Consider the following 12953-nt stretch of genomic DNA (forward strand, 5'->3'; position numbering starts at 1 on the left):
TTGGGTTGCATTTTGACACTTTTTATAGCTTACCATGTGATTTTGCTGCACCTCCAGTTTTAGGATGGTTTGTTTCTAGGCACCTTCTCAAACTTTAATGAGCCTATGAATCACCTGAAAATTTTGAGAAAACTGCAGTTCATAATTTAGGCTTGGAGTGGGGCTTGAGATTCTGAATTTCTCTCAGGCATCATAGGTAATGCCAGTTACATTTTGAGTAGTAAGGTTTGAAGCTAACTTCTGGAAATAGTAGATTTCTTCTGATATGTATCAATTTTTACTTGTCTGGGTTTCAGAGGGATGACCTTTCTAATTTCTAGGGCTGCCATTCTCAAAGTGTGAGCCTCAGACCAGCACAACTGGCATCATCTAGGAATTGTTGCAAATGCAAATTATGAGATTCTATCCTAGATCTATTGAATCAGAAACTATTCATTTAAAAAGATTTTATTTATTTTTAGAGAGAGGGGAAGGGAAGGAGAAAGAGAGGGAGAGAAACATCAATGTGTGGTTGCCTTTCAGGCATCCCCTATCGGGGACCTGGCTCGCAACCCAGGCACATGTGCTCTGATTAGGAATTGAGCCAGTGACCCTTGGGTTCAGAGGCCCATGCTCGATCCACTGGAGCTACACCAGCCAGGACTACTGTGTCCTTTTCAACTGCTAGATTGGATTCCATTGTGTATGTGTATCATAATTTATAAGTCATTTAAGTATTGATGTATATTTAGGTTAAGACATAAAACTTAAGCTTTTATAAACTGTTGCATTAAGAACTTAAATTTGGCCCTGGCTGGTGTGGCTCAATGGATTGAGCGCTGGCCTGTGAACCAAAGGGTTACAGGTTCATTTCCCAGTCAGGACATGTGCCTGGATTGCAGGCCAGGTCCCTAGCATGGGGCATGCAAGAGGCAATCACACATTGATGTTTCTCTCCCTCTCTTTCTCCCTCCCTTCCCCTCTCTGTAAAAATAAATAAATAAAATGTAAAAAAAAAAAGAATTTAAATTTGTACTCAAATTCATGTGTTTATATATCTGGGATAGATTTCAGGAGGTAGAATTGCTGGATTAAAGGGATATTCATTCAAATAGAGTTTCGCCAATTTCTTTCTAAAAAAAAAGTGAGCAAATTTATTCTTTCCCAAGAGTGAACGCTTCAGAGTGAACTGACCAGTATTTAATGTTTTCAAAAGTGGTCACATTGTCCCACATATATTACATACAGATGCACATGTGTATACACATGTACACACAGATGTATGTGCATATACATTTATGTGCATGTGTATTATAGTTTGAATATAAGCTATTTTGTGGTTTTCAGCTAGATAATATAGAATATAGAATTTATGGACTTTTCATACCTCTTATACTAACAGAAAACTGACAGACTTGAGCTTAACATAAAACTGAATGAAATGCTTAAAAAAATCAGAATAATAAAATGGTTACCCAAAATCTTTCAGAATATAAGAACCCTGATAGTTTAAAATTGGACATTAAATTAAATTAGACAATATTTGTGTTACTGCCTTACAGTGACACCTGGAAGGAACATAGGACCGTTTCTATAAGCAATTTTATCTTGTTTGCTGACTTCTGTTTCTTCTGCACTCTTATTTGAGGATATTTCTCTAGGTTCAGTCTTCCCTTTTACTCCCATTATGCTTCTTATTTATACTTATGCAGATGAGCCCCGTAATTTCCAGAAGACATTGAAATGGACTGGATTACCTGCCATGATGTTTACTGGTATGGTGATCTGGTAATTAAATGAATCTGAAAATTGCACGTGTGTAGATGGTGTCAGTTTTGTGAAATGTGCTGAGATGAAGGAGGAGGTTTCATTCTATTTAGGCTCACCAGCAGTGACTGGCCCAGAGGGATCCCTTGGATTTTTTTTTTTACAGAAAGTATGGGTATATTCTTGTTTAGAAAATTTATTTTCCAGTGAATGAATAGTGAGGGTCATTGTATAAATGAAAACCTTGACTTTTTGTATTCTTCATTATACTTTATCTCTTGGTACCATGTACCAAGCTAGGGGGTGTGGGGGAAGGGAATGGCGGCAGGTGGGGGGAGGCAGTTAAGATGGTACCAGCAACCCAAAATCATGGTTAATAAAATTTAATTGTGCAAAAATGAATTTAATGTTAATTTTGTTAAAATTATTTGTGATATTTAGAAATGTATTTTCTATATTCTAAACATTAGGAGCAACTTGTTTCTTTCAATAATTTTTTTTATTTATACAGCAGGGCTTATGGTAATAGCTCATAGATTTGTTAAGAGGGAGATAGGTGTGCCTATTATAAACTAAGTTCTCAAATGTTATATATTGATATTTATATGCATATATATGTATTCCTGGACATCACATCCTATAAATTGGGGAACAGTTGCCTCAGGTTGCTAAACTGGCCCTCACCAGTGTGCTTCAGTTGTTTGGGCATTGTCAGTTTGCTTCCTGGTCAGGGCACATGCCTAGGTTGCGGGTTGGATCCTCAGTTGGGACGCCTGTGAAAGGCAAGTGATCGGTGTTTCCTCTTTCTCTTTCCCTTTACCTCTCTCTAAAAAAAGCTGAAGTTGTTTAATTGACTGCTTAAAAAGATAGACTTAAAAAGTTAGCTTTCGCTGTGGCTGGCATAGCTCAGTGGATTGAGTGCGGGCTGCGAACCCCAAAGTGTTGCAGGTTCGATTCCCAGCCAGGGTACATGCCTGAGTTGCAGGCCATAACCCCCAGCAACCGCACACTGATATTTCTCTCTCTCTCTCTCTCTCCCTCCCTTCCCTCTTTAAAAATAAATAAATAAAATCTTAAAAAAAAAGTTAGCTTTCTAGGTGAGCCCCTCCCCCCTTTATTTTCCCAGTATTAGAACTCTGCTTCTCTCTTCCTCCTTTTTACTTCTTTCTTTCTTTCTGTCTCAGCTCTAACCTTGTGCTTCATGGTCGAACTCCCCGTTTGGCTCTTAGGAACTCAGTCCGTTTGGCAGAGGAAAGGGGCGCTGTACCCGAGAACTTCCTGTTTGGTTGTTGAGAGGCATTTGTGTATTACACCTGACAAAGTGAGATCTGTTCTGCCTGTTATCTTACATGGAGATGTTTTTTCTTGTTTATGTTCTTGTCAGCTTTTTCACAAATATGCTTTAAAAAAATTATCACGATTACTTGTAAATCAGTTAACCCCTCTACAGAATTAAGAGCTGCTTATAATTTACCTTTTTTTAAATTTACTTCTAGTTTGGAATATAATGGGAAGGATTTGAAGTTTAGATTTTCTTGTCTCTTTTTTCAATTGTAGTTGACACTCAATATTACTTTATACTATAGATATACAGCATTATGATTAGAATATTATATTGATATAATATTCTATTTATTTATTTTTAAGATTTTATTTATTTATCTTCGGCGGGGTTAAGGGAAGGAGAAAGAGAGGGAGAGAAACATCAATGTGTGGTTGCCTCTTAAGCGCCCTCAACTGGGGACCTGGCCCGAAACCCAGGCATGTGCCCTGACTAGGAATTGAACTGGTGACCCCTGGGTTCACAGTCCAGCACTCAATCCACTGACCCACACCAGCCAGGGCCATTATATTTATTTAACTTATGAAGTTATCCCCTTGATAAGTCTGGTAGTCACCTGGCACCATATATAAGTTAATCCAGTGTTATTGACTATATTCCCTATGCTATACTTTACATCCCTGTGACTGTTTTGTGACTACCAATTTGTATTTCTTAGTCCCTTCACGTTTTCACCCATTCCCTCATCCCCTCTTCCATCTGGCAGTTCTCTGTATCTGTGAGTCTATTTCTGGTATTTTATTGTTGTTCATATAGTTTGTTCTTTTGATTCCATATACAAGTAAAATCATATGGGTTTGTCTTTCTCTGACTTATTTCATTTAGCATAATACTCTCTGGGTCATTTCATGTTGTTACAAATGGTAATATTTCATTCTTTTTTTATGATGGAGTAATATTCCATTGTATATATCTACCACTTCTTTTTACACTTATCTACTGATGGCCACTTAGGTTGCTTTCATATCTTGGCTGTTGTTAATAATGATGCAATGAAAATAAGGATACATATATACTTTTGACTTAGTATTTTGTATTTCTTAGAAAAAACACCCACAAATGGAATTGCTGGGTCAGAAGGTAGTTCTGTTTTTTTAATTTTTGAGAAACCTCAACTCTGCTTCCCAAGTAGCTACATCAATTTGCATTCCCAACTGTGCATTAGGTTTCCTTTAATCATCCTTCTCAGTACATGCTGTTGGTTGATTTTTTTATGATAGCCATTCTGACAGGTGTGAGGTAATATCTCATTTTGGTTTTAATTTGCATTTCTCTGATGATTAGCAACATTGAGCGTCTTTTTATATGTCTGTTAGCCATTTGTATGTCCTCTTTGGAGAAGTGTCTATTCAGGTCCCCTGACCTTTAAAAATTTTTTTAAATTTATTATTATATTTTTTATCCTCACCCAAGGACTTGCCAGTTGATTTTGGAGAGAGGGGAAGGAAGGGAGAGAAACAGTGATATGGGAGAGAAACAGTGATATGAGATAGAAACATCAATTGCTTCTTGCATGTGCCCCAACTGGGAACTGAACCTGCGACCCTTGGTTCCTCAGTATGACATTCCAGCCAACAAGCCACACCAGCCAGGGCTTCTGTGCCCGTTTTTTAATTGGATTGTTTCGTGTTAAGTTGTATGAGTTTATGAATTTTGGATATTGACCCCTTATCAGATGTATCATTGGCAAATATCTTCTTCCAGTTGGTAGGTTGTCTTTTTTCATTTTGTTGATGGTTTCCTTTTCGGTGCAAAACCTTTTTAATTTGATGTAGTCCTGTTTGTTTATTTTTCCTTTTGTTTTCATTATCCAAGGAGTTATATCAGAAAAATATTACCACGAGAAATATCAGAGAGTTTATTGCCTATGTTTTTTTTTCAGGAGTTTTATTGTTTTGGGTTGCTTACATTTAGGTCTGTAATCCATTTTGAGTTTATTTTTGTAGAAAGTGTAAGAAGATGGTCTAAGTTTCAGAATTTAGATTTTCTATAGAGTTAATAATTAGAGCTACATTCTTGCTTCTTAGTGTTATTTTAACTTGACAGTTACTAGAAAAATAAAAGTATGCTTATATAATTTTTGAGGCATAGATCCAAATAGGAAAAATTGGAAAACCCTTAGTCTGTAGAAATGATGTATTGATTTGTAATTATACCATTTCTTTATTTACAGGTAGGCGAAAACCAAGAGTACATCGACCTCGTTCTCCAATATTGGAAGAAAAAGATATCCCACCCCTTGAATTTCCCAAGTCCTCTGAGGATTTAATGGTGCCTAATGAGCATATAATGAATGTCATTGCCATTTATGAGGTACTGCGGAACTTTGGCACTGTTTTAAGGTTATCTCCTTTTCGTTTTGAGGACTTCTGTGCAGCTTTGGTGAGTCAAGAGCAGTGTACACTTATGGCGGAGATGCACGTTGTGCTTTTGAAAGCAGTTTTGCGAGAAGAAGACACTTCCAATACTACCTTTGGACCTGCTGATCTGAAAGATAGCGTTAATTCCACGCTGTATTTCATAGATGGAATGACGTGGCCGGAGGTGCTGCGGGTATACTGTGAGAGTGATAAGGAGTACCATCATGTGCTTCCTTACCAAGAAGCAGAGGACTATCCTTATGGACCAGTAGAGAACAAAATCAAAGTTCTGCAGTTCTTAGTCGATCAGTTTCTTACCACAAATATTGCTCGTGAGGAACTGATGTCCGAAGGGGTGATCCAATATGATGACCATTGTAGGGTTTGTCACAAACTTGGGGATTTGCTTTGCTGTGAGACATGTTCAGCGGTGTACCATTTGGAATGTGTGAAACCACCTCTGGAGGAGGTGCCAGAGGATGAATGGCAGTGTGAAGTCTGTGTAGCACATAAGGTGCCTGGTGTGACTGACTGTGTTGCTGAAATCCAAAAAAACAAACCATATATTCGACATGAACCTATTGGATATGACAGAAGTCGGAGAAAATACTGGTTCTTAAACCGAAGGCTCATAATGTAAGTAAATGTGGTATTCATTTTTGTATGATTTAAAATTAAGGCAGTTTCCTCATGATGTAGCAGAACTATGCTGCTGACGTGATCTAAACCTTTGTGATTTAATAATCAGTTGTGTAGTTAAATAATCTCTAACTTGAAGAAATACTTAAAACAGTTTTAAAATTGTAATGAAAGAAGAGTATATTATAAAAAAGCAAAATATACAACATTGTTTCAATGCCTAGGATGGGAAGTAGAAGGTTTTTAGGCAGACTGCCTCTGTGAGCCCTTCCCCAGTTATGTTCCCTTAGCCCACCCTGAGGTAATCTTCACCCTCATTAGGATTTTCTTGCTCCTCTTTGTAGTTTTACTATGTCTGTATGTAAATGGAACAGCAAGAAAAAAACAGCTGTCTTAAGGAAAGATTAGTTCTGCCATTAGTGATTGCAGCCTCCCAGGAGGTAAGCCCAGCATGCTGATGGTCACAGCCTGGCTTCTGCGTTTCTGAGGGTTCTTAAGAGGCTCTTCTGGGCAGGTCAGTGGGAAGGTTGGGAAGCTGTCGGGGAAAGAGGAGGATTCACCTCAGTCCAGGTGTTGGGCAGGGTTGTAGTGTGGACTTGGTTTTGGACATCCTGTGGAAATTTGGTCAGAGGGAGTGGGCTTCTTTGTATTTTCAGCTTCTAACAGGGGTATCTAGTCTCTGGGCCACACTGGAAGAAGAAGAGGAGTTGTCTTGGGCCACACATTAAATACACAAACACTAATAAAAACTGAAGTGCAATAAAAAGGTTTTACGTAAATTTACGATTTTGTGTTGGGCCTCATTCATAGCCATCCTGGGTGGCATGCTGCCCATAGGTCCTGTGTTAGATAACCCTGTAAGTTTTTTAAAGCCTTCCTCTAGTTTTCAGAATTAGGTCAAATTAGAAAATCTGTGGTGGGATGAAAATCTGTGGCAGGGCATGCAGAGAGCAGGAACTTCATCTGTATGTAGTCAGGCCAAGCCAGGTAGAGAGAAGTATCTTAGCCATGTTTACCCTTAGTTTATAAACATGGTACAGAGTAAGCAGAGATCTTCAGAATTTTTTGCAGTTGTCTTATTGCTGCACCGCTGTTGAGAAATTCAAATCTATTCATTATTGTTTGTATGACCAGTTTGGACTTAATCTGGAGGCTTACAGAATCTTTACCTCCAGCGTTCTGTAGTTTTATTAGTGGTGTTCTGTAGGTCTGTCCTAATGCATTGGGTATTTAGTAGCCACTTTCAATCTGGTTGTTCTAAGTCCTTTGATTATCGTTTTGGTCTCTTCCATCCTCAGATATCTTTTAATCCTTAATTTTTTACTCCTGATTAATACTCTGGGATTATACCAATAATTGGAAGCTCTGAGCAAGTGGGTAGGCCTTATCAATTTTGAGCTTTACTGTTGGGCTATCTTCTTACTCTGTTTTATTGGGAATCCCTGATGTCACTCTTTTTAGTCCTTCTCGAGCTGGTCAGATGGCACAGAGAGTTCCTTTCTGCTGTTCTACTTGGAGCATGAGGGTCTGGCTGGTTGAGAGGTGGAGCAGGCTTGCTTCACATGCATACAACATCTACGGTGTGTATAGCCACTCAGTGCCCTTGATTTTCTGTGCAGTCCCCTTGTTCACACCTGAGCCTTGTGTCCCCTGGTCCAGAGAACCTGTTTTACCATCTCTAGTAGACACCAAACCTTTGGTGGACTGAAGATGGTAGGTGGTTTAAGGATCTGCTCCTCAAACAGCATTTAAGCACTTCTCTGCTGTATATACCTCCCTCCTTATCTTTAGTGCCTTTAAAAAAAATCTTTATTTTAAAGATTTTATTTATTTTTTAGAGATAGGGGAATGGGGGGTAAAAGAGGGAGAGAAACATTGATGCATGAAAGAAACATCAATCTGCTGCCTCTTTTATGCCCTGCCACCCCCTGAGCTGGGGGGCCTGGCCAACAACCCAGGCATATTCCCTGACTAGGAATCGAACAGGTGACCTTTCAGTTTGCAGGCCGATGCTCAACCCACTGAACCACACCAGTCAGGGCTTCAGTGGTTTTTAAGGACAGTTATTGTTCTCACCTTCACCCTTTTGGTTTGGGGCTTGGGCTTTCTTGGATCTGCTAAGGCAGTTAGTTATCTCTTGTCCATTTGCTTTTCTGCTCCCCAAATTTTTTTGTCGTCTCTCCCATTTTCTCTATCCCTGTGAATTTTGTCTTTATTTGTTTAGCAGTTTAAGAGGGTTTCAGGAGGGAGCAAAATGAGATATATGGATTCAGTCTATATTACCTTAATCCAGAAACTGATATGAGCAACAGTATGTAAAGTTTTTTTTTTAAGATTTTATTTATTTTTAGAGAGAGAGGAAGGGAGGGAGAGAGGGAGAGAAACATCAATATGTGTGGTTGCCCCTCATACGCCCCGAACTGGGGAATTGGCCCGCAACCCAGGCATGTGCCCTGACTGGGAATTGAACCAGAGACCCTTTGGTTAACAGGCCCATGCTCAATTCACCGAGCTACACCAGCCAGGACTGTAAAGTTTTATAGACAGTTAGTTTTGATCAGTTATTTTTAGAAATTTGTGTGATTTTTTTTTTCTTGCTCCTAACCTCCCAAGTAATCTGGTCAAGGTGTTTATTGTGGGCCCCCCCCCCCCCCGCCCTTTTCTTTGACATCTTGTTATGGAGGTGTTAGCATGGAAACTTTTCATCATTACAAATGATGCAATAACTTTAACCACATTTTGGGTTGAAGTATAATGCTGTATTTCATTTTAAGTGAAAAGTCAATGATGCTGTCTTTATAGACAGATAGCAGTTAGTAGGCCATGTTCACCAAGTCTCAAATGTCCTCCCCCAAAGGACTCAAGAGTCCTTAGGATTGCTGTGAACACATTAGGAAGTAAGTGAAATTTATTCTATGCTCCTCTTCTCCCATTCCTATGCTTCCCTCTCCTAGCCTCCTTTCTTCACCCTTTGGATGTTCGTGCTCACGGCCTGTTACTTCCTTTCCTGTGTTCCACTTTGGGGCAGAGAGAGGCCAAAGGAGCTAGGTCCACAAATAGGTAGGCATTGATATTTGTAAGACTTATTACACAGTAATCAGAAGCCTAGGCCTTGGTTTTAAGATTTTAGACCAAGGTGTAATTAGTTGGTGATGGGCTAGTATAGCAGTAGGCAACAGCAACATTATTAAGCATTTACTATGTGCCTGACAGTGTTATAAGAATTTTATATATGTTTTTCCTTTTTTTTTTTTTTTTAGATTTTATTTCTTTTTAGAGAGGGGAAGGGAGGGAGAAAGAGAGGGAGAGAAACATCAATGTGTGGTTGCCCCTCACATGACCCAAACTGGGGACCTGGCCCACAGCCCAGGCAAATGCCCTACACTGGGAATCAAACTGGCAATCCTTTGGTTTGCAGGCTGACGCTCAGTCCACTGAGCCACACCAGATAGGGCTGCATTATATATATATTTTTTTCATTAATGCTTACAAGAACCCAATAATGCACGTACTGTTTTGTCTGCAGATGAAGAGAATGAAGCTCAGAAAAGTTAAGTAACTTGCCCCAGGACTTGACTGTTAGAAAGTGAGACCTGGAATTTTTTTCAGAACCTGTTTATGAAAATATTTTCTGTAACTAATTTTATACTGTAGCATAGTTTCCAAGCCATTATCTTCAGAAGTCTCCAACTTGCTTTGATTTAGTTGTTAAAATCAGTGCTTATAACTGGGGAGAGAAAGATAGTATAATGTTTTTTGCTATACCTGGGCTGGGTGTTTTAAAGATCTTTAAAAATTTGAGACAAAGGCATTTTTAGAAAGTGTCACTCCAAAAATGTTTTGTTTCCTACAAAACATTTACAAGTACATCTGTATCAGTATATAAAACAATACTCAGGCAAGCAGGAAAGGAGTTTTTTGAATGTAGTTAAATAAGTGCAAACTTTTGAAATTGCATGAATCAGAGGACTTAAGGTATTATCTTTGGCCCTGGCTGGTGTAGCTCAGTGGATTGAGTGCAGGCCTGCAAACCAAAGGGTCGCTGGTTTGATTCTAGGTCAGGGCACATGCCTAGGTTGCAGGCCTGGTTCCCAACTGGGAGCAACCACACATGGATGTTTCTCTCCCTTCCTCCTTCTCTTCCTCTCTCTCTAAAAAATAAATAAATACAATCTTTAAAAAAATTATCTGCCCTGCCTGGTGTGGCTAGGTGGACTGAGCACGGGCTGCAAACCAAAGGGTCTCCAGTTCGATTCCCAGTCAGGACACATGCTTGGGCTGCAGGCCAGGCCCTTAGTACCGAGCATGCAAGAGCCAACCACACATTGAGATTTCTCTCCCTCTTTCTCTTCCCCTGTCTCTAAAAATGAATAAATAAAAATCTTTAAAAAATTATCTGAAGCTAACTTTGGAAACATATGTAAAATAAGTAAAACTTCCATGTTTGGGTCATAAAAATAATGTTTAAAAAAAAAAGACATTGTCTTTGAATCCATCCACCTATGGATGGATTTGTGCTACATTGTTGATGAAATGAAATAATCTACTTTTCTAAATTGAACAATAAAATTCTTTGTTACATGTTTGACAGTAAAACTATTCTCTTAAATTTATTTGCTTTTGAAAGATGTAATTATAGTCCCTCAAATGGCTTTTGTAAATGCATAGTAAAATACACTAAATTTAGTGAAGATTTCAGACACATAAGGATATGTTTGTTTATGCTTTGACATTTGACTGTTTTCTTTCTAAAATATGAAACTTTAAATATCATTATTAGTGATAATTAAGTATTCCTTGTCAATAATTTGAGTAAATCTGAAAGATTATCTTTCTAAAGTTAGATAAGACAATTTCAGTTTAAGTGCTCCCTTGTGGTGGTAATATGTGTACTACTTGTGGAAGTTTTGAAGCCATGTACCCTGCTTAGTTCAAAGTATATGAAGATTTGGTATATACACTCCCTGAAAGCCCGTAAGTTGAAAATGATGAATGATGTTCAAGGAAGGCATGCCTAAAACAAAGCCTAGGGCAGTGAACAATTTTTAATTATATTGCTAGTAGTTTGTAGAAATTAAGTTATTCCATTATTGCTTTTATTTTTTTAATACTCATTAAAATTTTTTTTTGTATAGGTTAGTGAAGCATGTAATAGAAGAAAGGTTCTTTTTTGTCTGCACCAGAAACTAAGATATTGGATAAACAATTTAGTGATTGATTTTAATCCATTATATGAAAGCCAGTCTTTCCTAAATGTTGCTTTCATCCTATCATTCATTTGCTCTGACATTGAGACTTTCAGTAAAATAGGAATTGCCAAATTAGAAAAATTGACCTTTCACCTATCACTGTCCTCTAAATAAAATTACCTTGAACACAACATTTTAAAACTGTATTTTTTCATTTGCTAAATAAAACTAAATTATACTTAAAAAAAAAGATTTTATTTACTTATTTTTAGAGAGGGGAAGGGACGGAGAAAGAGAGAGAGAGAGAAACATAAATGTGTGGTTGCCTCTCAGATGGTCCCCACTGGGGACGTGGCCTGCAACCCAGGCATGTGCCCTGACTGGAAATCGAACCTGCAGTGCTTTGGTTCACAGTCCGCACTCAATCCACTGAGCTATGCCAGCCAGGGCTAAATTATACTTTTTGACTTCTACAGCTTTCTACTTGAATCTCCTCATTCTAGCTATAAGCTACCTATTTATTTACTTGTTGGCTTGGCTGTCATCAGACCTACATCTATTACTACACTTCTGCCCATTTCCACTTCTGTATGTCCAGCAGCAGGCACCTCATGACATGTCTAAAATGGAACTCATCACATCCTCCCCACTACCTGCCTTTCTTTCAGTGTTCCCATCTTAGTGGATGGGATCACCATCAACCAGCTGCTCAAGCTAGAAACCTGAGAATAGTCTTTGGCCTATATTGTTTGTTATGCTTTTGAATTACCTCTTAAATATTGAATCAATTTCTCTCCATTACCAGTGTCCCTACCATAGTACAAGCCAACATCATCTCAGTAGACTAGTTTAATGGCCTCCTGACTGGTATATATATAACTCCCCATTCCCCAATTCTATTCTCAGTTTCATAGCAGGATGATTTTTTAAATAGCAGCTCTGATCAGGTTGTCTTTTCCTCCAAGTTGAAAAGCCTTTCAGGTACTTGGGTTTGCTGTTAACCGAAAGTTTGCAGCTCTCTAATTTGGTACATTTAATTCTCTTGCTTCTCCCCACCCCCAAAAATAAATAAATAAAAAGCAAACTAAATACCCAAAAACTTTTTGGCTAACTTACCCTTCAAGTCTAAGCCTATTTAAGTTATTTCCCAGGGCTTTCTTTCTCTGAACCTCTCTCTCTTTTGTACTCTGAAACACTGCTACTTTTTTCTTTTTATCTATTTATTTTCAGAAAAAGGAGAAGGGAGGAAGAAATAGAGGAAGAGGAACCAGGAACCTGGTCCACAACCCAGGCATGTGCCCTGACAGGGAACCAAACTGGTGACCTTTTGGTTCACAGGCCGGCATACAGTTCACTGAGCCATACTAGCCAGGGCTGCCTTTTTCTTTTTAAACACCATCTCATTTGTAAATACTTGTTGTAAGGTAGATATCACATATTTTGAAAGATGAGAAAAATAATAACAACTCTGCTGATTGCGCCCATGAGGTGTGTGCTGAGTACTTTACATACTTTAACTCAACCCTCCTGACAGCATTTTGATATTAGGAGAAGTTGAGCAGAGAGAGGTTAAGTAATTTATACAACATCACACAACTAGTTTAAGTGGTGGAATTAGTATTCAGTTTTAGGCATTCTGACTTGTGTGCTATCTTTAATTGTTGAATCCCTAGCTGC

At 38.5% G+C, this 12953-nt stretch overlaps 1 protein-coding gene across 15 annotated transcripts in view; it reads left to right on the top strand.

Moving 5' to 3' along the window:
- The window catches only part of BPTF (bromodomain PHD finger transcription factor), a 128209-nt gene that overhangs the window by 20633 nt on the left and 94623 nt on the right, over positions 1–12953 (top strand). For all 15 annotated transcript variants that reach the window (XM_036033474.1, XM_036033473.1, XM_036033470.1 and 12 more), the window contains exon 2: positions 5262–6084. In XM_036033474.1, the coding sequence (XP_035889367.1) occupies positions 5262–6084 (823 nt within the window). The remainder of the gene's footprint in view (positions 1–5261; positions 6085–12953) is intronic.

The sequence above is a fragment of the Phyllostomus discolor genome, chromosome 8 (assembly GCF_004126475.2).
Source record: "Phyllostomus discolor isolate MPI-MPIP mPhyDis1 chromosome 8, mPhyDis1.pri.v3, whole genome shotgun sequence".
NCBI classification, from domain to species: domain Eukaryota; kingdom Metazoa; phylum Chordata; class Mammalia; order Chiroptera; family Phyllostomidae; genus Phyllostomus; species Phyllostomus discolor.